The 24,129-nt window shown below is 55.8% G+C and overlaps 5 protein-coding genes across 5 annotated transcripts; 3 read left to right on the top strand and 2 right to left on the bottom strand.

Moving 5' to 3' along the window:
- Positions 1-201: 201 nt before the first annotated feature.
- On the top strand, positions 202-816 carry IUM83_10689 (NADH-cytochrome b5 reductase; the record flags this gene model as incomplete). Its single annotated transcript, XM_067935205.1, has 1 exon — positions 202-816. One exon carries the CDS (start codon positions 202-204, stop codon positions 814-816), a length of 615 nt encoding a protein of 204 aa, XP_067791618.1.
- An 8,129-nt stretch (positions 817-8,945) lies between these two features.
- Positions 8,946-10,961, top strand: IUM83_10688 (uncharacterized protein; the record flags this gene model as incomplete). Its single annotated transcript, XM_067935204.1, has 1 exon — positions 8,946-10,961. The coding sequence occupies one exon, from the start codon at positions 8,946-8,948 to the stop codon at positions 10,959-10,961; it is 2,016 nt and encodes a 671-aa protein (XP_067791619.1).
- Positions 10,962-12,852: 1,891 nt separating this feature from the next.
- IUM83_10687 (Allene oxide synthase-lipoxygenase protein) lies at positions 12,853-14,697 on the top strand (the record flags this gene model as incomplete). Its single annotated transcript, XM_067935203.1, has 1 exon — positions 12,853-14,697. One exon carries the CDS (start codon positions 12,853-12,855, stop codon positions 14,695-14,697), a length of 1,845 nt encoding a protein of 614 aa, XP_067791621.1.
- A 210-nt stretch (positions 14,698-14,907) lies between these two features.
- Positions 14,908-18,421, bottom strand: IUM83_10686 (uncharacterized protein; the record flags this gene model as incomplete). The annotated part of the gene is made up of 4 exons (XM_067935202.1): positions 14,908-15,825; positions 15,972-17,768; positions 17,955-18,190; positions 18,277-18,421. 4 exons carry the CDS (start codon positions 18,419-18,421, stop codon positions 14,908-14,910), a joined length of 3,096 nt encoding a protein of 1,031 aa, XP_067791617.1.
- A 1,108-nt stretch (positions 18,422-19,529) lies between these two features.
- On the bottom strand, positions 19,530-22,968 carry IUM83_10685 (serine/threonine protein kinase; the record flags this gene model as incomplete). Its single annotated transcript, XM_067935201.1, has 10 exons — positions 19,530-19,670; positions 19,756-20,907; positions 20,961-21,251; positions 21,314-21,761; positions 21,866-21,892; positions 21,960-22,028; positions 22,100-22,237; positions 22,302-22,514; positions 22,578-22,643; positions 22,721-22,968. 10 exons carry the CDS (start codon positions 22,966-22,968, stop codon positions 19,530-19,532), a joined length of 2,793 nt encoding a protein of 930 aa, XP_067791480.1.
- Between the last annotated feature and the right edge of the window lie 1,161 nt (positions 22,969-24,129).

Here is a 24,129-nt window from a genome sequence, read left to right as displayed (position 1 = left end):
TCCTCATACACGTTGCGCAACGTGTAAGCTAAAGTAGTGAGTCAAGTTAGACCCACTACACAGGTTCCCGACGAGCGAAGGATTCCACTGACGACACAGAAGGATACGATCATCCCTCGCATCTACGCTCAGCTCACTTTTGCTTTTGAGCAGTGCTACACACTCACGCCTGAACATTCGACGCATTTTGCAAGACCAACCATGGAGCTGCTGAAGGCTATCCAAAATGACGTGCAGAAGCAGAGAGAAGAGGCGGAGGTCAACCTCTATTCGTGCGTCGCTGATTTCCGCGAGTTCATCTCGGCTACCGAGCCGGCTGCGGATGTGAGCGTGACGCTCAAGCTGTGCTGTCTTTCTTCGGAGCGTGTTATTGGAGGTCGTGGAACCCGCGTCACTGGGATTGACGCCAGTCAACGCTCCGTGTTCGAGTTGACGGCGAATGCGTTGCATGACCTGACGCCTCTGAAGAGAAAGCCCTACCTTGTTCAGGTAACGGTTTGGGACGCGAAGCCGAAGAAGGGATCATACGGGAAGTCCAACATGGAATCCCGCCCTGGTGCTGTGTACACGTTCCACCAAGTCGACGGCGTTGGGTTCTATGCGGACATTGCGAAAGGAAGTGTGCAGTACGAGCGCGACAATACCATCAAAATCTACGAAGAGGACCCCCCCCCCCCCCCCTCCAATAAGCGCAAGACCCAGGGAGAGGTCTTGCCGTCGTCTCCGAAGTCCAAGTCTCCAGCAACCTCGTCGGGCATGGGTACCCAATCCGGCGATGACGAGTCTGACTACGACATGGCGGACGAAGGGAGCTAGAAAGTGAGAGCTTGTGCTCCGCTAACGCGCAGTAAGAGCGGCGATCACATCAGTGTGTGAACTGGAGAAACGAACACACGACACGGGGTCGCAGCATGCACCATGTTTGGCCGTGGGCATTGGACGGTGCAAGTTGCTTTCATCCAGAACTAACTACGCGCGAGTGAGTGTTGAGGCTGTAAAGTAGTTCATTTCATGTAGCAGATTTGAATGCAAAAGAGTGTTTTGACACTGAAAAAATGACGGGCGCTGTTACTTCTATGGAGAGATCTTGCATGCCTTGTATTTTCTAGCAGTTGTGCCACTTTATGTGGTTGTACGATAGCGGGAAGTCATTTTAGTTGAAGTCGATGCCTAGAACGTGCCTGAATGCCATACTTTACAACTGCTGTAGCGGAAATGGATTCAAGGGGTGAGGATGTGGAGATATAGTTGTAGAGTTGCAAAACAGACAAAACAGAAGAAGCCGACAGTGGACCATACCCCGGGTGAGACTCACCCAAAATCTAGCAGATTTAGGCCGTAGAGTGGGTTTGTTGATGCTGGGGGAGTCCTCACAACATCCGTCGCTTCAGCTCTGAATGAGCATCCAGGCCATTTGGCAAGACGATGGCAAGACCTGCCAAGTTGACACGACGCGCGAAAGCCGCAAAACGTGCTCTGAAGGCAACAGCAAAATCTACAGTCCCGTATCGTAGAGCAACGCCATAGCCTAAAGCAACGCTAAAGCCTACGGTGTCTGTTGATGACGTAGAAGCAGAGCGCACCAGAGCCCAGCTCGCGCGGCACGAGGAAACCAAAAAACGGAACGCAGATACTCAGCAGCTTCCTCGCAACAAGCGGAGAAAGAAGTCGATGCTTCGATTGAATGCAGACGATGAAGAAAATATCGAGAACGACAAAAAAGGTTAGTGTTTTTCGTACGGACTTCTGGTCTGGGAGACTCACCTAGCGACAATTGTGTACGTTGTAGCGTTTTTCGGGGGCATCGATGACCCACTGTTTCGCGTATGCGGAAGCTGTGGGGAGCTCGCAAACTCAGTGAATGCCGTGTTAAGATGGTACGAATCTGAATCCAGGTTTTTTTATCCCCTTCGCAACGAGGAAGGAGCAGTGGAAATTTTACCGGAGGGTCTTGTTTCGAGTGTGTCTGGCAGGGATACGCAGTCAACGCAGTCGATTTGGCGGTGTGATCGATGCTATCGATCACTGCGCTCACGAAGCACACCTAAGTTCTGTCGGAGCAGTGGATTCCGAATCTGTGAGGTGCCTAAAGAACTGGCTGTACTAATCGGATGGAGGCAAGATTGGTCGGATTGGGGATCTCGTTCACTACGTGTGTGAATCTCTACCGTGACGGCCAATAATTCACTCGAGGCAATGCTATAAATTATTGGAATGAACCTGGAGCAAGAGTAAGAGAACTACCGAGGCCGTTGAGGGAATGTGGGGTTGTTTTTCTCGCGTCAAAGTCGGACAAAACCACAAAGTTTTTTCGCGTCCGGCCTGCATTGGTGCGGAGCGCGTTGGAGTGGCTGATTGCTAACAACGATCTCTACAAAGACGTCTCGATTTCGGAGGAAAATCTCCGTGCGCTAGAAGAGGTAGACACCGCACAAGACATACCAACGATATCAGTAACAGATGAGGAAGTACAGGAGCTAAGAGGTCACACTCAGCAGGTCAACAGCGAGAATCGTGATTATCCCGTCACTAGCAGTGAGCATGATTCGCCGACTTTACCAGATTGTGTGACGGACGAACTCCAGGATCCGGCGCTCGACCCACCTGCAGCACGGAAGATTGTGCAACATGCACTACCCAGTACGATGACGCGAGCATGTTTGCTCAATCTCAATTGGCGAGCTCAAATGGAGATGATGAAAGAAGTGACGTACTTGACAATCTAACTGAATCGTTTGAACTTGAAGGCAGTCAGGGCAATAAAGAGAGCGAACTAGAACAGCTGATGAGAGTGGCAGGTGTAAATGCATCGGATCCTGATATTCCTATTGGTGAGCTGCGACGTCAAGAACATCCGATAGATGAATATCGGACGGAGCACTTAATGCTGTGTTGCTTCCCTACGTTGTTTCCGGATGGAAAAGGAGGATATCACGCGGTTAATGATAAGGAAGGTAGAATGCACGAGTACAGCTTAGCCGACTTCTGCGCACACCTTATGAGGTGGCATGACAGACGTGTTCTAATTCACGGGAATTTCAAGCTTTTCTGCATGAATTTGATTCAGAGAAGGCAAGTCGATGGCCTGGTGAGACGCGTTCGTGTTACGGACAGCCGTGTCACGGCAGTAGAAACTGCAGGGTGTGGGCGTGATCAAAGTCCCAGAAGAGATTGCGGACATCCGTCCAGCGAAAAAGAAGAACTCAGTGCTGCAATCCAGGTGTTAGATTCGTTAAAGCCATTTTTTGGGTAGTACGGGGTAGTGGGTTGTACTGGTCCAACGCCCGCGACGATTTAATGGCCATGATTGGGAACCGTGTGCTACCAACAAGGTGGCCTACTTTCTATTTAACCTTGAGCGCCGCTGACTCTATTTGGCCGGACTTCGCTCGAGCATGTAACCCCGCCCTGACGCTAGCAAAATGCAGGCAACTTTCTTTTGAAGAGCGAAGAAGCTACTTGAATCAAAACCCCGACATCAGTGCGAGGCATTTTAATCGGCGCTTCCGGACGTTTTAATCATTGATCATTTCTGAGAGTTGAGTTTCAGCAGCGTGGTTCACCCCACGTTCATTGCCTACTCTGGATCGAAGGTGCCCCAGATGTGCTAAAGCTGTCAGAAACCGATGAAGGACGAGCGGAGCTTGCCGCATTTGTTGATAAACATATATCGGTTTTGTCGAAAACACTACAAGAATTAGATAGCTGTTCGTGTACTACATGCGGCGTGCATCGCACCGGTAAGGTGGATATCTTGGCGTTGAGACCCCCAGCAATTGGAACAGTCGAATGGGAATGTGATCTTTCCAGGCTCGTACAGCGCGTACAACAGCATGAGTGCTATGCAAACTCATCGTGTAGGAAAAGAGCTCCAAGTGTCGCTTTGGATTCCCTAAAACTCTGCAAGAGAAAACGATCATTGAAACAAATGTTGGCGCGGATGGAACCCCATCATTAAAGGTACATTTAAGACGTGAGGTGTCCATGATCAACAATTATTCACCACATTTACTATCTTGTTGGCGTGGTAATATGGATCTACAATTGATCGGTAATTCATATGGAGCCGCAGAGTACGCGGGGGCTTACATTAGCAAAGCAGAGCCTGATACGCTACGCTTTCGACGCGTAATTGCTAGAAACGCGTAGCAAATTCTACGCTGTCTGTGAGAGAAGTTGGTGCTCCCGAGGCGATCTACATCTTACTAAGAACGTTTCCTATGCATAGTAAGTCGCGGTCGGTCGTAAAAGTGAAAGTCCTGCGCCATAATCTTAGATACTACCGCGTGCAGCCGCAGGGAGTAGAGGATCTTATTGCACTGAACCAATTTAACTCGAATTCAATTAGAATCGAGCCCATCGAGCATACATGAACCGGCCAGCTGATACTTTATTTGAGTCGATTAGCTTTGCAACATTCGTTGAGGAATATGAAGCGATACCTGAGATAGTCAAAAAGAAAAAAAGTGGTGACATCTGGAAACGGGTGGACGGGGAAGGGTGGATAGCACGCCGAAACAAGGCGGTGGTGGTGCAGAAGTCCTTGTGGATGCACCCGGTTTCGGGGAACGAAATTTTTGCTTTTCGGAAGTGTTTATGTATGTTCCCTGGAGATCATTGGAAGACTTGCCACAGACTGATGAGCAGTGTATCGAACGCTTTTTTGAAGTACAAGAAGAGAATTTGCATGAAGAGCTTCGGCAAGAGTCCAATGCTAAGCTGGCCCGGCAACACAAGCTAGATCTACTCAGAAATTCCCGCGATTCATGTAGTATTTCTTCATTCTCTGCTTCTGAATACGTTTTTATTGGCAACCCATGGGTAGGCGATGAACATTCTCAAGAAGATCCAACAGATGAAGTCGCTTCGGGAAACCTCAATGGCGTTGACTTAAAACCTAGGCATACCTACTCGGCGGAAGTCATGAGCAAAGCTCGTGATTTTATAAATGTGTATTTAAAGTCGTGGTCGAAAGAGAAACAAGACCAGCGTACTCTAGGAAACGTATTTCACGAGAATACCAGGAAAATATCGCATTATCGCTATCCGATAAATGACCGTGAGGAAACTAGTAGAGAAACTAGTACGGAAACAATGGCCGAATCGCAGTGGGTGCCGTTTGCCCTTGCAATGGAGCAGTCTCGAAAACGGTTTAAAAGTTCGCTGGAAAAGTCGAGTTGCAAACCACTCCAGATGATAATAAATGACGAAGGCGGGTCCGGAAAGAGCTGGTTGATCCGGCACATAGTGAAAGACGTGCATAACGTATTCGGTGAGCATGGTTCGACGCGACGAACATCAAAACGCGTTCTACTACTTGCTCACCAAGGGACAGCAGCGTTTAACATCAAGGGGAAGACGCTATGTTCGGCCCTTGGGTTTTCCTCTTTTTCTAAGTCTGCATTCTCTGTACCATATAAATCCTTGAAAGAAACCAAAACTGGTCCGACTAAGCTGAAAAACATGCAACAGCAATTCAAGGACGTGCACCTCGTCATTATTGACGAGTTCAGCATGATTTCGTGTGGGATGCTGTACTGGATAGATAGGCGGATGCGAGAAATCTGGCCGAGTCACTCGGATGAGTTATTCGGAGGTAGAGACGTTTATTTTACTGGCGATGCAGCTCAGTTAGACCCTGTAGTACCGAGCTCGCTTTCAACACCATAGTTAAAATGTCAAACGTGGTTCAAAGACGCGGAAGGGAGATCTGGCTTAGTATTCAGACTGTGTGTACCTTAACGAGCCAAAATAGAGGCAAACTTGATCCAGAGTGGTTTAGTGCTCTTCGTAGATTGAGGCAGAAGGTGCCTACACAAGCTGATATAGATCTCTTCAACACGCGCTGTTTAGCAATGATAGATGAACCTACATGGACGGACAATGCAAAGCATGTAGCGTACAAAAATGTAGACGTAGCTGCCGCCAACGAGAAGGGTACTAGCTCCGCCAGATCACCGATCGTGAACATTACTTCACAGCATTTTGTTCAGCAGAAAAGGTTGGCAATTAAAAGAGATATTCCAGCGGGGACGGTACGCGCGCTCGTGAAGGATGCACAACAAGCCAACCCAGACCGTGATAGAGTAGTGACTAACAAGCTAAAACCTTGCATTGGTGCCCCCGTCACGCTCACATACAACATGGCCCAGTCGGCTGGACTGTGTAATGTACAAATGCCGTAGTGTACGATTTTATGTTTGTGCGGGGTAGTGAATTACCTATTGTTCTCGTGCAAATTACCGACGTGTACTTAGGACCTTCGTTGCTGGACGACATACCGAACATTGTGCCAATAAACCCTAAAGACGTATCATGGGGAAAGGAATCAAGCGATCTCCGTGTTGTACGAAGAGGCATCCCGCTTAGGCTTGCCTACGCAATGACCTTGCATAAAGTCCAAGGTCCTACTTGTAAGTATGTCGTATTTCACTCGAATTCGATTCCTAGCATACCTTTCACTTATGTAGCACTCTCACGGGTTAGACATCGGTCCTCCATCGTACTCACTCACCGATTAACATTAGATAAACTTACCGGTTCTCCTGCGAAAGTAAAGGAATTTCAGCGCGAAGAAGATCGTGTTTCAAACGCTGTAGCTCGAACTACACAGTCAGCAGTGCCGGCGGTACTCAACATGAAAGCCATTGCTATTGTGCACAACAGAACTATCGAGTCATTGTAATGGGGAAGTCGCAGTCATCTTAAAAGCAAACGACTAGCTAACAAATTCGTAGTTGATGCTTAGAGCAGAACTAATCAGAAGACAAAACATTCAAGCGTGTATATCACGGATTACAGCTTGCCTGGCTGAAGCTATACCTTCAACGAGGGCCCCTGTGCTTCATCTACGTGATTTCATTCACCAGTAGAACTTTTGCGTTGCAAACAAGATGACGACGGCCTCGTGCCAACGTTAAGGCTCAACACAGATGGAGAGCCATGGGCGAACTCGTTCGGTGTTGCTGCCGTCGCAATGGTCTGGTCTCGAGTGCCGCTATCCTCGTCAGTGTGGCCATATTCCACCTGAGGCGCAACACAGGAGACGTAAGACGCTGGAACCGCTGTTGGCTGCGCGGGGGGGACCGGGAACGCCTGAACTACAATGTAGACGGATGGAGAAGATGCGGCAGCTACGCGAATGTGAATGGGCGGAAGGTCTTGCGCATGCGTGTAATTCACTTGAACAGACACATGGGGAAGCGTGTGTACAGCGCTCGCCGGTGGTGGCGTCGTGTGGCAGCCTCCCTCAACTGGTGGATCCAACGGCGCCGATTCTGTCACGTTGGTTGCAACGTCTGTGTGATCACGCGCGCTGCAATCCCGTGCATGTTCTAGACGTGTAGGTCGTTCTGCGTTCCCAGCATCACCGCTGCGTGAGATTGGAGCCCCGAGCATAGTCCCGCGATCCTCTTCTACATTAATAGAATCGCGAATCTTCTGTCGTTTGGAACTTGCCTTCCTTGATTTGCTTGATTTTTGGTAGAGCGCACGCTGCATCGCATTCTGGTGGTCGCGGTGGATAGCGCAAAGCCAGTGCCGCTGACCATTCGCCTTAAGCGCTCTCTCGTTGCCACATTTCCCGGGATACTGGCATTGTAGCGAACTGAGGTCTTGCGCCGGGCGCTTCTCAAAATTGGTGCTTTTCTTCGCCATGAGATGACCCTCACACGTAGCGGCGACGATGATGAGCTCTTGTAGGAATAGCGGCGCAGCAGCAATGCTACAGCAACACAAGGCAACGCACAGTATAAGTATGACGGACAGCAGCTCGCCCTACGTGCACGTCTTACCTCGTGGGGTTGGAGGCAGTTCTCGACTCGATTGCAAATGAAGTTCAACTTTCTAACTAGAATATGTATGATATTTGGGGGGCGTTGCCAAAAATATTCTGAAAGAGAATATTTGTGGGATTGCCCCCTTAGCAACCGAGGCGATGATTCGCCGTGAGGATGCTGCCATACTAGTACTTACTTACTTTCCAACCGTGAAAACTCCTATTGGTCACCATCACGTGTTTCTAACTTCCTCAACGTCGGTATTAGACGGGCATTGTGGGTTAATAGTACCGTCCTTTTGGTGATTGTTGCCGTTCTCCTTGTAGGATCACGGCGGAGACAGAGATGACCCAGGCCGAATTATCCCAGCTGGCCACCACGGACCAGGCTGCGTTCGAGATGGTTAACACCCCAAGCAAACGGCATCGGAAAGCCATCGGTTGTCCTACTTCCGAGCGTGGGCGGAGTCGAATTGAACGGACTCGCCAAGTCGCTGAAGGTTAAATCCACTCAAGTCGCGTGGCTCGACGATCTGTTGAGCCGAAGTAAGAAGGACCAAGTGAGGTGTTGGTGGTCAGAGCTACCTTGTATTACGGGATATAAGACTGTATTTTGCATCACGTTAAAGAAGCGAACAGAGAGAAACAGGAATGGAACGGCACAGGCATCACCTCTCCATCCACACCACGTGTCTGCATGGGGCGTGCAAGGTGACGAAATGATCTCTCCGCGAGCCATTGCGCAATTTGCGCATGCGCAATTTGCAGAGGTGACTGTGTGCGGGGGGACTCCCTGCAGGTCAAATCAACACAGCAGGTGACTCAAGTTATGGCTGCTGCGACGAGCGCCGCGATGTCCACGACCTGCTCTACATTACGTGTTTACTTCTGCGTGCCCCGCGTGCATTGGTCATCTCCTACGGCGCTACACACACGAAGCTAACGGGTGGATGGATGGGGCGTTGAAGCTCCGCTATTATAATGACGAGTACAATATCATCGGTCGAGCACAGCCACCTGTCGTTCCCCTTTCACCTCGCTCTGGGGTCTTATCCGGGTAGGGAAGGACTTCCTGGTGCCCCCCAGAAGGTGCCAATGCCCAGGAGCTCCATCGTCCTGGTCACTTGTCGTTTGGCGCGTCGTAGACTATCAGGCGCCAGCCACCGGAATGAAAGGCGTGACGCCGTTCCCCGCCGTCCACGTGACGCCGGACCAAGCGCGCCGCTATGAGCGACAAGTGCGTCAGCTACTGGACGATACGATCAGGGAGTTCGACGCGCACGTCGCCGCCTGCGGGAGCGGCAAGAACCCGCTGCACAACAAGTGGCAGTGGAAGCCGCTCAAGACCCAGGAAGGGCTCAACGTGTACAAGGAGCGACAACCGACGCACCTGGAGCTGAATCCGCTAACGAGTCGAAGCACGAAATCGTCAGGCGGCTCAATGTCTGGCAGTTCGGTCGCCTCCATGGCCACGACGGACAGAGCGGCGAGGCCCACGAAAGCGGTGGCGATGGCTGCCTACACGCCCGACATGGCGACCTCGGCGTCGTCGACAGCAGTGCCCGGGTCGTCGTCCGTTGCCTCGGCGGTGATCACGGGGCGCATCGACGGCAGTCTGAACGACGTCATGTATGGACTCCTAGCAACGGATTCAGCCGAACTGCAGCTGCGTTTGCGCTACATGACGGACTTGGAGCTACTGGACACGGCGATGATCAGCACCGTCCACCCTCCCACCGCCGCCACACCATTCCAGTTCATAGGCTTGCAGTGGGTCCTCCGCGGAGAGTCTGCTCGTAGCAAGTCAAGTTCGCGGAGATCTCGTGACTTCGTCGCGTTGGTTGCGTCGGGGGTTGTGCAGCACAAGGTCCCGGGGACCACGGAGCCTCAAGAGATCGGCTACCAACTGTGCCAGTCGGTAGAGGTGCAAGAATGCGGGGAACTGGTATCGCAGGGCTTCACGCGTGGATGGCTCTCGACCTGCTCGCTCTTTTCTTCAGCACAGGGCGGCTCGGCTCAGGTCGATGTCTTCGCGCGCGGATTTGTGGACTTCAAGGGCAAGATGCAGGACTATCAGGCGACCAACATGGCCACGACGCTGCTGCTTGCTGGGGTGTCGGAGGCTGCTACGTGCAGCCAGAGCAAGAAACTAGGCTGGTTGTTGAATTTCAAAGGTGCTGCCTCAGAGTTCCGGCGCGCGCACCCAGAGTCGAAGGCCTCGTCAAGTCGCTGTGGCATATGCGAACGCAAATTCGGCGTCTTACATAGCACAGCGTCGTGTAGTCTCTGTCGGGCCAAGATCTGCTCGCGCTGCAGAGTGAGCCGCAACTTGAGCTTCGTGAAGCGGCGAGAGACGACGATCAGCATGACTCAAAGCCGGAGTTGGGATGAGGGCCAACCTAATGACCAGGTACGCTGCTTGAACGTTATCCTGTGCAAGAACTGCACGATGAATGCCGGGCGCTTGGACGCGCGTGCCATTGCTCGCCGAGAGATCGAGGCTAGTTACGGACTCGACGAGCTCACGCACAGTGCCCCCGTGAAAATCGGCGAGATTTCGGTACGGCGGGCCAGGAACTCGTTCTCTTCGGAGCACAACTCCTCGTCGAGTAGTTCTACTTCACAAATGCGGTTTTGGACACCGGGCACCGACACAGCCAAGCTGCGAGGTCGCGAGACGGATCAATTGTCCACGGTGGCTTGGGCGCCAGGCACCAACACTGCCGCGTTGCGAGGAAACGGCGACGACGAGCTGTCCGACGACGTGATCAAGAAGCCCAAATTACTGATCACCAGGATGGACAGCGGCAAGTCGAACTTCTCGGATTCCTCGGCTGCCAAAACGGTCTCGTCCGTTAGTTCCTTCGCGTCGACGCTGCTGTCTCCGCGCGACCTAGAGAGCTCCCAAGAGGAGCCGAGCTTCGAGTTGACCACGTACCAACCGCGACAGCACCACCAACCTCAGTACGCCGACGAAGACCCCGAGATGATTTACTCGTATGCACCTCAGCGCCCAGCCAACACTGCAAACTCTCGAGCAGACCTGGTGCGGAGGATGCAGGAGCTGCAGATGAGCGCCGAATCGGTGTACCAGTTCACGAGTCAGATGAACGCCAACACGCGCTACCGACACCAGTCGCCCGAGACTTCATACACGAGCACGTTCATCTCGGAGCTGGACTAGAGTAGGTAGGAAATGCCAATGACGATATCGATCGAAGGTATCGAGGCGTAGATGAGAAGTACATAGTGTTGGTGAAAGGCTTTGGCCCGCGAAGGAATGGGCAGCGACGTATAAAATTCACTCAAAAGTACTGTAACAGTTAGACGTCCTTGTCCAAACTCGCTCCTTGATCTGCCTGAGCTTCTGGTACAGTTTGGAGCCAATCGGTTGGTACGCCAAGTTGGTCTTGATCACGGCCCACCAGCCCATCTTCCCCTGCAGTTGTCTTGTCACTGGCTGCTAGACGCGGAGGTGTCGAGACGGATCCGAGCTGCCATTTGACATGCCGAGTAGCAGGAGCGTGAGCAGAGCGACGATTTTGAGACCGGAGGACGCTGCCATCGCGCTGCTTCGTCCGAATCTGACAAATGTTAAACTGAACGATAGCCAGGGTCAGCGCCTCGCTTTGTCGTAGTCCTGCCTTCATTCCAATCCTGAGCACATCCGAAGGCAGATCCTGCTGGTAGTTTTGACTATCGACCCCAAGGTCCCGACTCGCCGAGTCACTCGGGGGACTTCCTTGTGGACAAGCAATCGCAAATGCTGTGATTTGCTTAGCGTGCCTGGTGATGCTTCACTTCGACACGACCTGAGAGTCACGTGGGGGATTCAGAACCCCAGTACACTTATTCCACTTCTCCATTGTACATGCTTACCAAACAGCTCACTCAGCACTTCAATAATTTGAAGGTATGTGAGCTTGAATGCTTCGCAAGGGTGAAACAGTTCGAGTTGGACGTTCATATTGCGTTTATACTACGAAGTGCACCTGTCGGTTCATATAATAGCTCGAGATGGAATCAAAGCTTACAGTCAATACCTCGTTTGTCACGATCGATACCTTGGTTATAAGCTTACCTACTGCTGGCCTTTTATTTGTCGTTTCCGGTGATTTTGTTTGCAGCGTGCTTGATTATATCTTGTCGTCAACTGGTTGGTGAGTTTGTCTTGACAATGCGTGTCGGGTGTAGCTCGACGTTCTTGTCTCCTAGCGGCTCGGTTCGGAGACGCCGAATCGGCTCCGAGCTGGTAGTGTTCGCGTCGACCATCAGCGCGAGTAGAGCTAAGGTTTTAATTAAGGAAACCGCGGAGGGCCATCGGATCGAAGTTGGTCGGAGAAGAAAATTGTGAAGTAGTACGAATCCGGCGCTCGTGAAGTAGTACGAATCCGGCGCTCGTGAAGCATAGACGCAAAACACAGAAAGGTGCCACCCGCCTGCAATTACTCTGCGGGCGAATGATCATCTCGGAGTCGTGTAAGCTCACTTGGGACAGATAGTATTTAACACGACCGCGACCGAGATATGAAGCTCACCACAAATCGGGTGATTCCGGGACGTCGGTGTGAGTACGCCTCCTGTACTGTAGGTTCGATGGCAACCAGACATTTAAATTCGTGGCGCTATCCCGACGATCACGTTCGAATACGAATCGATTCGCGATCAAACTGTGCTCGTCCTGTGCGCTGCGTACGAGCGCCTCGACCAAATTGTCACAGTCGCAGCGACAGCATCCGATTTAGCGCCGGCAACGGAAGCTTGACGGTCTTTAATTCCATCGGCTTTGGCAAGTGCAGGTCGTGCACAACTTCACAGCCATATGAGCGTCACTAAGACGAAATCGAAGTTCTTACATTGCATCGAATCGGCCAGCACAACCCAGACTCTGAAGCGCGGACGGCGCTCAGCACGAGATGGCTACATTCCTCGTTGCACTTGTCCTCGAACCCTCGATGGCACCATGCCTACCATGCAGACGTCCAGCCCCGATGATGCAAGATGCAGCGCTATCGATGGTCACTTATCCCCTACTCATTTTCCAATCTGCAGGCCTCGACACCGCTAACGAAACGATGAAATACTTCCTCACAGCCGTGGGGGTGTCCGCTGCAGTGACGCAAAGCTGGTTGTACTTGGGTCCGCTGCTCTTCGCCGACGACTACGCTCCTCTAGTCCTGACAACCGACGAGCCGTCCGACGTCTGCACCCTGTTCAACTCCTCCACTTCAACTTGTAACACCTTGTCCTCCTTCCTCAGCATCGCGCACACCTCCGAGCGCGCTGCAGAGATCGAGTTCATGGCCAACAACCTCCAGAACGAAGAGCGCACGTGGCCCATCGACGGCCAAGACATCCCGATCTACATGGGGCCCGTGGCCCGCCCGGGCTCAATAGCCGAGCAGCTGCAGTACCAAGACCTGGTGGAACTCCGCGACCTGAAGCCGGACACGCCCGAGCTTATGGCGGCGCTGGCCGCGCGTTGGCTGCCACAGCTCAACTCTATAGACGCATACACGCACTTCTACGAGCTGTTTCACCCCATTGCGGACGTTCCAGTGGAGTCGGTGGACCACGGGGACGTCGGCTTCGGCGCCTCTCGTCTCAGTCTACGCGGCTTCAACCTGAGAGCTGTGCGAGACTCCGACGCCGACCCGGAGGACGAGACGCTCACGGCGGACAACGTGGCACAAATCTGTGGCGCTGGGGCGTCCGTGGACTCGCTGCGAGCCGACAAGAAGCTGTTCGTAGTGGACTTGGCCACCATCGGACAGTGGGGGGACCCCAGCGTCTCCAAGGTCGAGTCGGACCTCGAGACAGGAACCGCACAGCATCCGACGAAGTATCTGCCGTCGGTCGTCGGCTACTTCTGCTTCAACGAGCAGCTCCTTCCGCTGGCTATCAAGCTCGTGGACTCTGGCATCACCTACACGCCCTTCGACTCGCCTGAGGAGTGGCAGCTGGCCAAGACGGCCTTGAACGCCGCAGAGGCCACGTTCCAGCAGATGCAGCACTTCGCCGAGAGCCACACGCTGTCGATCCCCATCCGCGTCGAGCTGTACCGAGCTTTCGCGGAGAAGCACCCGGTCAGGGCCTTGTTGATGCGTCACTTCGCTCTTGACTTTGGCCTAGAGCAACAGGCGGGGGTTGTGCTCTTCAACACCTCCACGCCGCTGGATAAGACCTTCGGCATCGGAGCTGCGGGCTGCGTGCGCTTCTTGCAGGACGCCCGACAGCGCATCTCGCTGCTCGACGACGTCTACAGCGACGTGAAGGCGCGCGGCATCCAGCACCTGCCACACAAGTACGCGGTGTACGGGAAGATGCATGCGGACGCCATCTCGCGCTTCGTCGGCGGGTTTCTCGACGTCTACTACTCGGACGACGAAGCTGTGAGGACGGACGTGGAGCTGCAGCAGTGGGCGGCTGAGTGTGCCAAGATCCCGCACCTGCACGACTTCCCCCAGGCTTTTAAAGGAAAGGAGCGATTACACCAGCTCCTGACGAGGCTGGTGTTCCAAAGCGTCGTCAAGCACCACGCCATGAACGGAGAAGTGACGTGGACCACGGTAGCCATGCCCTTCAGCGCCGCGGCGCTCTGGAAGCATCTGCCCAACCGCAAAGAGCGTGACGGCCACGCGAAGATCGACGTGTTCAGCTTCCTGCAGCCGCGCGAGCTCTTCCCCTCCATGATCTTTCTCAGCGCACTGTTCAACCGGCCGCGGCCGGAATCAACGACACTCAAGTCCGTGTACCACGCGGCCCCGTTCACTCACGACTTGAGGCTGCAGCCGGTCATCCGCGCGTACGACGCCGAGCTGCAAGCCATCGACGACTTCATCGTGGCTAACGAGGAGCACGAGGCCCAGCCGTATCACATCCTCCGCTCGGGGAGCCTGCCGCACAACACTTGGATCTAGGCGTGCGGTGCTGTTTGAAGTTGAGAGCGCGACTGATGAAAACCGTTACTTTCGCCAGTCGCTAGTCGCTTTAACTCTGAACGTTTCATTTTACTGTTCGAACTCCGTTGGCGGACGTTGTTATGGGCGATCTACGGCTCACAATCTCATTATTTTTCTTGCTGCACTTCATTGCTTTACTTCGACATCAAATAATTAGGGGTTCGGGGTTTAGTTGCCGCGGTGGCTGGAGGCTGAGGTCTTGCGGTTGCGGAAGTCCAGCTTCATGGGGCGCTTGACCGCCACGCCGCTCGGAGACGGACTGGGGCTGTCGCTGTCGCTGTTCTGCGCCGAGAAGTTCTTCATGAGCTGCGCCACCTTGCTGTTCGTCACGCCGGGCGCAGAAGAAGTCGATGCGTGGGACGCGCTGGACGCCACCGCGCAAGCGTAGCGGTCTGTAATCTTGCCGGTCTGCACCGACGACGGCGGAGTCATGCGGTGAAGAATCGAGGACGGCGACTTCTCCTCGAACTCCTCCGTCTCGGGAATCGAAATCGTGCGGTGGTCTCGGGCTGTTGATCCAGGGAGCTTCACGTCCTTGCCCAGAAGCGACATCTCCGTTACCATTTGCTGCACGATAACTTCGAGTTCGTCGCGCTCGCGGATGGCGACGGTCACGCGGGCTCCCAGCTTCTCCAGACGCTTCGCCTGCTCTTCGTTGCGCTGGCACAGGTTCGCGATCTCGTTCTCGAAGCGCTTCACTTTATCGGCCACGTCCTCGATGTTGCCAGGGGTGCTACCGGACTCACCACCATGTCCACCGCGGATGCGTTCAAGGTCACGCTCCGCCATCGTCAGCGCGGCGGACTTCTGGTCCAGCTCGCGCTGCATCTCAGTGAGCATGGCCGAGCTCTTGGCATCCAGCGAGGGAGCGATGAAGCTGCTGTTGTCAGTGTTAATAGTGCGACTACGCTGCTCGAATAGCTGACCTTCCAGCGCTGTCAGCTTCACCTCCAGCGTGCGTTTCTCCTTTAGTGCATCTTCCAGACGCTCATGGACACTTTCAAGTTGATTGCTGCGGAAACGGAGCTGCATGACTTCCTGTTTTGACAGCTTCAGCTGCTTCTGCACCTCGGCCAACTCGTCGTTCTGAGTAGTCGAGTCGCTTGCAGCCGAGTAGTGAGACACAAACGACGTCGAGTTTGTCGTAGCGGGAGGGGATTGGCAGACATTGAAGCCAATTGGTTCTCGAGCTGCGTCGTCGCTTCTTGCGCCATTTTCAGCGTAAGGCGCACTCCCGCGAGCTCACTCTCTAGCTCAGCCTTGGCCCTTTGACCTGCGCTAGCGCGGGCTTCAGCGTCCTTAAGCTGCCTCTTGGTAGCAGCAAGCTCTGACTCATTCGATTTCTTTTCCTTTTCACGCAACTCCAGTAGCCGTTCAAGCTCTGCAATGTGTTCGTCGATCTCAGCCGATGTTACTTGGCCTTGGCTGCTGTTCTTCTGGTTTTGTAGCTCTTCAATCTCGCTGCGAAGGTGAGCATTTTCCTCGGTGGCACTGGAAAGCATCTCGTCGAGCTGCTTGACGCGTTCCTCCAGCACCAATTTGGCCTTGCCGACGTCGGCATAGATCTTGTCCAGGAACCCGGGTGCCTGCTGAGGCTGCTCCTTCTCCTCCCTGTACGCGCTTTCGTTCTGAGCTGTTTCGAGCTGGTCCTTTAGCCTATCGATTGTGCTCTTTGCCTTGTCCAGCTCGGTCTCGAGCGCTGCAGATCTGCCTGCTTCAAACTCATGCTGCTCGCGAATACGAGTGAGCAGCGCAGAGTCCTCGTTCTCAGGCTCATCAATATCATCTCGGCTAGAAGAGCTCGTAGTCTCTGACACCTCCGCAGTCAGAGACAATCCCGACGTCAAGCCCGACGGGAAGCCGCCGGAGTGCTTCTTCAAAGCGCTTGCAGCATTGGCCAGCGCGCCCTCGAGCTCTGCGCGGAGCTTGAAGTTTTCGCGTTCAAGGTTGTTCAGCTGCTGCGTCATAGTTAGCGCCACGGGGCGTGCTTCGCAGTCCACCGTCACGCTGCCGCTGTGCGCCGACGAGATCGTAGTGCCTGATGCATCCGTGGCGGAACGATGAGTCCGAGTGCTGCCCTCAATATTCTCGCTATCGTAGTCCATCGATCGGCCCAAGAACTCCAGTTGCTGCTGTAGTCTCTGGTTGCGCTGCAACGCGGCCTCCGTCTCGGCACGGAAGTCAAAGGAAGTCTGAGATACTTGAGAAGTGCGTGACGGCCGTGAACTCATCGAGTGTCCACGCAGTGGGTCCACCTCCTCGTGAAACTTCTTCACGCGCTCGATCAGCTCTCGCTGTGGCAGCAACGTCATGTCCTGGACCTGCATCTGGCTGTTGCACAATTGCACCGCCGTCTCGAGCTCCTGCAGCAGACGCAGACTCAGCGCTCGCTGCTGCGCTGCGTTGCGCGTCTCGGCTTTCTCGCGAATGCCCAGCTCCTCGTTCTCCGCGGACAGCGCGTCGATGCGCTTCTGCGACTCTTTCAGAAACGATTCCAGCTGCAGCACCTGCACCTCCTTGCGATCGAGTCTCCGCTTGGCCGATCGACAGTTGGTGCAGTTCGAAGACGAAAGCTCCTCCAACAGCTCGCGCTCGCTGCCTGCTGAGCTGAGACTCGTGGTCGTCCGTCGAGTGGAGACCGATGTGTCATTCACGGTTCGTCTGGACCTGGACGCCTCACGCGACCGAGGCGTCTGCGCTGCCTGTGTCTTGGGCGTCTGCGACTTCTGCGCCTGCTGCGTGCTCTTGCCCAGCAGCGTGGAGGACGGTGGCAGTCCGGCCAGGCCGGTCGTGTGCGAGTTGGCGCCCGGATGCATCATCATGTTGGCGTTCGTGTTGGAGCCCACCTGCGAGCTGCTAGGCGACTGCACCAAGTCCCACGTGATGTCGAACTCGAGCGTGGCCGCCAGGTCCCGACACTTGAGCGGCGAGATGCGGAAGGACTTTTGTCTGTCCTGCGAACTGGCCCCGAGCTGGACGAGCGTGGCGAAGTCCAAGGAGAAGAGCGCGACGGCCGAGTGGCTCGGTAGCTACAGGGGGCAACGCAAGACACGCAAAAGAGTCAGAAGTGCTGTACGGAGATCAGTTCGGGGCGTCCGGGCCGCAGGTTCGTCTCCCCGCATGCAACACCTGGCGCCACGTGTAATGGGCGTCCGGGGCATATGGGGCGCCTGTCGCGCGGGCGGACACCCTGGCCTGCACACGAAGGAACTCACCGCTACGAGCACGATCTCGTACTCCTTCTTGAGGAACTCGTTGCTGGCGCCGCCCGCCTTCTTGTGGCGCAGCAGCGACGTCTGGATGCCCACGTGCTGGTTCCACACGGCGCAGTGTTCGGCGCTCCAGTGCGCGGGCTCGGACGTGACCTCCTTGCTGTTGCGGCGGAAGAGCACGATCAGGTCCTCGTCGTTCGGGCTGATGTCGCGGCCGATGTTGGCCCGATGGATGAACACTGCGGCCGGCAGCCGAGACACACAGAGAGAAGGTTAGTCCAACGTGGCCTGCGTCGAGTTGAGTCGCGCGTGGCGTGGCACGCACCGTCGAGGTTGACGAGGATGGTTCCTGTCGCGGCCGAGCCGGAGCGCGTCGAGCGCGGCGTGGTGGCCGTGGACCGCTGCGAACGCGGCGTGGTGGTCGTGTGCGTGGGCCGTGGCGCCCACGAGTCAGTGGCGCCTCGCCGCATGCAACGCGAGGTGTTGGCCGAGGCGTTGTGGGCCTCGACAGAGCGGAGCAGCGTCTGGAAAATGGTGGAGCTACCGGGCGCTGCGCGTGGTTAGCTCGAGGCGAAGTGAGACTGGGGGATAAGAGCCGCCAAGAAGCAGAGAGAGCGGGCGAGCAAGAGGAGAGACCTGTCACGGCCAGGGACCGGCTGTGGATGACATGCGCCGCCAGCTGGTATGCGTGCTTGCTCGCTCGCCAGGTTGTCGCGGCGGCTGGAGCTGAACCTGCCTGCCTGCCTGCCTGCCTCTGCGTGTGCGTGGCGCCGGCCCGCGCGGCCCAGAGCGTCTGCTGGACGTTTGAGCGGCGCCCGTGGCTGGCCGGTGCTGGCCATTGCAATGCGGGCGCGGCCCAAGTCGCCTTGCGGTGGAGCAGCTCACCACCTCCCGCGCCTCGCGGTGGTCGAGCCTGGACCAGGCGATGTGCCCGTTGCTGCGCTTCCGCCTCGACAGCTTGGCTCGCATAGCCCAGCGGGGATCTGGTCGAAGGAGCGGCTCCCGCCGCGGCCGAGACCCAAAGGCTCGCAAATCGCGAGACGCCATGGTGGCGCCGCGAGACCAGATGCCCGAGTTACAGCGGCAACCGTACCTGTACGTCGCCCCGGCGGGCAGGCCCCCGCCGTCATCGTCCCGACTTGACAATGGAGCTAATACATGTATCCTTAAGTAAGCCAGGCGACCTGGCAGGTCTGGCGCTCGTCGACGAGAGTATCAACTTGATAATCAAGCGAAACCTTGACGCAGACGTTGCGCTGCTCCCTCTCGTGTTGATGTGGCGACGAACAGCGCCACCGTCGACATGACTTCAACAGGGACCTGCATTGAAGCACTGCACTTGTTATCCATGGTTATATGCGTTTCTATCTATGCAGGGCGCTCGACAGTCCCACCTCCCTTCCGATCGGGGACGCGTCGAGGCTGTCGAGGCCCGCATTGCAATTGTAATACTCGGGACACGGCGTCCCGAGTCACACACGAAGACACACTTGGGACTTGCTGACAAAATTGTGCTCCTGCGGATGCGGAGCTCGAATAAATACATCAACTGGTGCCTTGAAGCCGCCTCGTACTCTCTCACAGATCGGCCACGGACACGGCCATGACGGAGCACGAGCTCCGCAGCGACGACATATTGGACGACAGCTCCGAGCTCGACAGGCTGCTGAGCGCGCTGTTGGAGCTCAGGTAGCTCGGCCTCGCCCAGGTGGGCGGAGCCTGGCCGGTGGTGGTCAACCGGCCTTCCAGCACGCGCACCAGCTCCTCCCTGAACGTCGATGGCGTCCGGGCGCTTGCTTGGCACCTCGTGCCAGCACCGACGAGCCAGCTCCTGCAGCTCCAGCGGGCAATCCGCTGAGAACTGGAGCAGGTGTGGGTCGCCGCCTACGCCGACCTTCGAGCTGGCCAGGTCCTCCTCCACGGCGATCATCGTGTCCAGCTCCCACAGGAACGTGCCGAACGCGTACACGTCGTCCCGCTGAGCCGCCACCGTGGCCGACCCGATGCCGCTGGAGTTCAGCGAAGTCGCGTCGAACTCGTCGCTCTCTTCCTCGAACGCGGGGTTGTCGCCGTCCAGCGTGACGCTGCTGGCTGCGCTCACTCCGCTCACGTCACTCTGGCCGCTGTTGTTGGCGTTGCGGCTGCGGCGGCCCAGGTTGCCGCCCGAGCCGTGGCGCTTGGCCTTGGACGAACGCGTCGCGCGGAGGCCCGTGATCTTCTGCATGGTCCACATCGCGCTCTCCCTCAGCGAACCACGGAAGTCGTCCGTTATGCGGTTGTTGTTGTTGTTGTCGTCCTTCTTCGGCGTGAGATCCGAAGGCAGGAGCACATCCATCGCACTCAGCTTCGCCTCGCCCTGCTCATTGACCAGCACCTTGCGCGCGCAAACACGGCCGTGTGCGCAGTTGTTGGCGTGCAGGTAGACCAGGCCCATGGCCACATCCAGAGCGATCGACAGCTTGCACCTCCAGTCGGCGTTCGGGTTCGCGTTCACGCTCGCACTCGAGTTCGCGAACACCGGGTACCAGCTGAAGATGTTGCCATTACCGCTGCCGATACTCGCCGCAACGCTGGCGTTCGGGTGGAATCCCTTGCCCTCACGACGGTGGCGCTCCGACTCAAACATCGTAGCGAGAGAGCCGTGCTGCATGAACTCGAACACGACACCCAGGTGCCACGACGGAGCACCCATGTTTGGGTATCGGCTCTTGGTTGTAGCGCGTGCCATGCTCTCACTCGTGCTGTTGGTAGGCCCGTTGCCATTGTACGGGTGTGGCGAGGCCACAGCACTACTGCCACGTCGACGACTGGCAGTGGTGCTGCAGCCGGTGGTGACACCAATGAAGTGCACTATTGACGCGTGGTCGAACGTCGCAGCAAGACGGATCTGCTCGACGAAACGCTTCTCGAGACGCTTCTTCGAGCGCATGAGTGCTTGAATCACCACCTTGTAGCCCTGGTACTCGGCCAGAAACAGCGCTCTATCCATCTTCTTGCGGGGTTACCCACTCCGACGGAGCTCAACGCCAGCGCAGCCTTGCTGCTCATCTTAGAAGCAGACATGTGGAGCGCACGACGCATCTGGATCTCCTCGGGCGGGATCTCGTACACTAACAGATCGTCCAGGTTGATCTTGCTTTTGAGCTTGCTGCGCACCTGCAGCGAAGCCGTGCTGGCTCCGAGATAGCCGTTGTCGTTGGGGCTTGGCTCGAGAATCGCGACCGGGTTGTATTTGTCCAGAGGACTTTCGTACACGCCCCACGCTGTTTCTCCAGGGTGTGGAAACCACTCCCAAAAGTGCTGTGGTTGTCGTTTTTGCTGTCCGTATCGCGGTATTCCTCGTTTCCATTTCCGCGACTGACCCGTCCGCTGGACGTGAACACCATGAAGTTTCCACCGCTGCTGCCCAAGCGACGATCGCGGTTGATCTTCATCGCAGCACGTCGCGAGTGGTCATTACTCCCGTCGCTGCTGTTTCTCCGCTTGTTCCAAATGAACCCGAACACCAGCGCACTGAGCAGGATTCCAACAAGAAAGAATGTGCTACCGATGACCCCTATGGACTCGGCCGAGAAAATGGACGAGTTGGAGCTCGTGTTCGATTCCTGCGATGAGGCCGCACCACTAGAGCTTGAGATGTCGTTGATGTCTGCCTGAGCTAGACTGTTCGACTCCGATTCAGACGTGGACGAGATGACACACTCCTCGTCCTCGAGAACGCAGAACGAGACCCCCTGAATCTCCTCGTGCGTCGCCTTGGAATTCGAGCACGTGCTCGCGAGAGAAGACGGCACTGTGAACTCCGTAAGGCTCTGAAACACACTCACATCCGAGCGGCAAATCTCGATCGTGGACAGCGGGTTGTCTGCTAGGTACACTTTTCGTAGCGTCGAAGCGAAAGTCACGCCGCTGACCTTTTGATTCCGTTCGACTCAAGGTTCCTGCACGATGCAAAAGTGTAGGTTAGTCAGTGACCACGTAGGCCAAGGTGCAGATGTCGGAACGTACAGCTCCACAAGCGTCGAGAGAGACGATACGATGGTCGGGAACGCCGTGAGCAAGTTGGAGCTCAGGTCCCTGGAGAAATAAAAACACAAGTCGGTCAGAATATGCGTCACTACCAATTTCTCGTGTCAACTGGTACGCACAGGTACTGCAGGGCCGTGGGCAGGTTGGAAAAGTTGGTTGACGCGCTTGTAAAGGAGTTTTTAGTCGCGTTCAACGTGCGCAGCGACACCGGTAGCATGAGGTCGTCCAGGTTGGTGATGCCCGTGTTGGAGATGGACCTACAACATTCGCTCAAAGTCAGCAACCACATCATCACACCTCTTCCATCTTCCTGCAACGTACAGGGACTGCAGCGCGACGAGCTTCGTGAACGTGTCGACCCCCACCGAGCTGAGCGAGTTGCCGTGCAGCAGCAGCGTCTGCAGCTCGCCCGACTCGGGCCAGGGCGTCGACGACGACAGCGTCGTGATCGAGTTGGCGCTCAGGTCCAGGTAGTTGAGTCGACGCGGGAAGTTGAAGGCCGACAGGTCTGTGATGAAGTTGTCCGCGAGCTCCCTGCAGCAAAATCTCCATCAGTCAAGAGCACAGCGTTGCACTGCACCTGCTTCATGCACGTACAAGTCCTCCATGTCGTTGTCCGAGTCCGCGGGCGCGAACTTCTCGAGTTCGTTGTTGTTGAGCAGCCTGTCACAAGGGATTCCACGAACAGCTCGTCACGCTCTGCTCTCTGCATGTAACGAGGTGCTACCTTTTGGTCTTACAGTTGGTACACGCGCGGGTAGCTGCGCACTTGCACGACGTCGAGGTTGGACAGGTTGAGGCTGCGCTCGACCGTGGAGCTGACCACGACCTCGAAGCTGCGCGCGTTGCAGTCCGAGTCGTACACGACAGCGGTGGTGTCCGTCTCGCCCTCCACCAGCGTGCTGGCGTTGGTGCACGCCTCGGCCGCCGCCCGCGAGGCCCCGAGGCCCGTGACCAGCAGCAGCACGAGCTGGAGCGAGCCATTCATGGGGAAGGAAAAGTCTGCGCGGCGACGCGCAGTTGGAGAATGGAGGCCCCGCGAGCTGGGGCCTTTACAACGCGACGCGGCGAGAGCTGCCGGGATGCTGGGCTGCTATCCACCGAGTCTGTCTTGGCAGCGCAGAGCTGCTCAATAGAGTATGGGGAAGGTCCGTCCTCGGTCTCCGCTGCTGTGGCCCTTTTTGCCCGCAGAGGAAAAGCGATATGGGCTTTGCGGTTCGGGTTGGGCAGTGAAATGCGGTTCCAGAGGCTGCTCACATAGTTTTATCCCGTGAAACTGAAAATAATAGGGTATTACATTGAGTAGAGGTTTTTCTGACTTCCTTGCGCAAAATAAAGTCAGAACGCTTTTGCCCTTTTGCCCCTCACTCCAAATGATTGACGTGACGCCTTCTTTGTTTTTGTACTTGTGTGTGTATCTCGTCCCCGTGGCGGAGGCTGGCTTGTCTCCCTTGGCAGAGCCTTTTTGGGAAGCCCGGGGCGGATAGGCAACGGGGCATGTCCCTCGGCTGGGATGAGGCTCAGCTTTCCTGCTCCGTAGAGTCTTGAACGCGCCTTGGCTCAAAGAAGAGCCGGCGATTACCCCAGGCGCGCGTGAGGCTGTGCGGCGCGCAGGACGGAACTTCACTTTGCCCGCGGGATTGCCCGGTCCACCCGATCGCGACCGGCTCGGTGAGTCGCCAGCTCCTTCCGCTGGCACCGCCGAAAGTTAAATCTTCCGTAACGCTGGCGCGTGCGGCCCCCAGCGTCGGAGCTCAACGCTTTTGACGCACGCGGCACATCGCCCCGTGCAGCACATGTTGCGTGACTGGGGCAGTAACGCTGCTGTGTATTCGCGCGGGCAGGCTGGGCTTGCTCGCGTGGAGAAATCGCACTTTGGCGAGACCCCACTTCAACTTGAAGCGGGTAGGCTCGCGTTCTGCGTTTTGGGGATCATGAGACCTTGGTTCGTGCCATGATCCAGTATTTATAGGCGCTTGGTTTCCATGGCTTGGTATTGCTGTCCTAGGTGCCTAGGACATGCCTAGGTAGGTATGCAGTTGTTCGTATTGGGATCAAGCAGGCCAGCTATTCTCAGCACGCCCCGAACTTTGGCCCCACTTCGGCATTTGCTGCTCACTACAACAGCCATCTACCTGCAACAGTCTAC

The sequence above is a fragment of the Phytophthora cinnamomi genome (genome assembly GCF_018691715.1).
Source record: "Phytophthora cinnamomi strain GKB4 chromosome Unknown Contig39, whole genome shotgun sequence".
NCBI classification, from domain to species: Eukaryota; Oomycota; class Peronosporomycetes; order Peronosporales; family Peronosporaceae; genus Phytophthora; species Phytophthora cinnamomi.
Note: the sequence above shows the minus strand (reverse complement) of the source record. Positions and strands in the feature narration are given on the sequence as shown.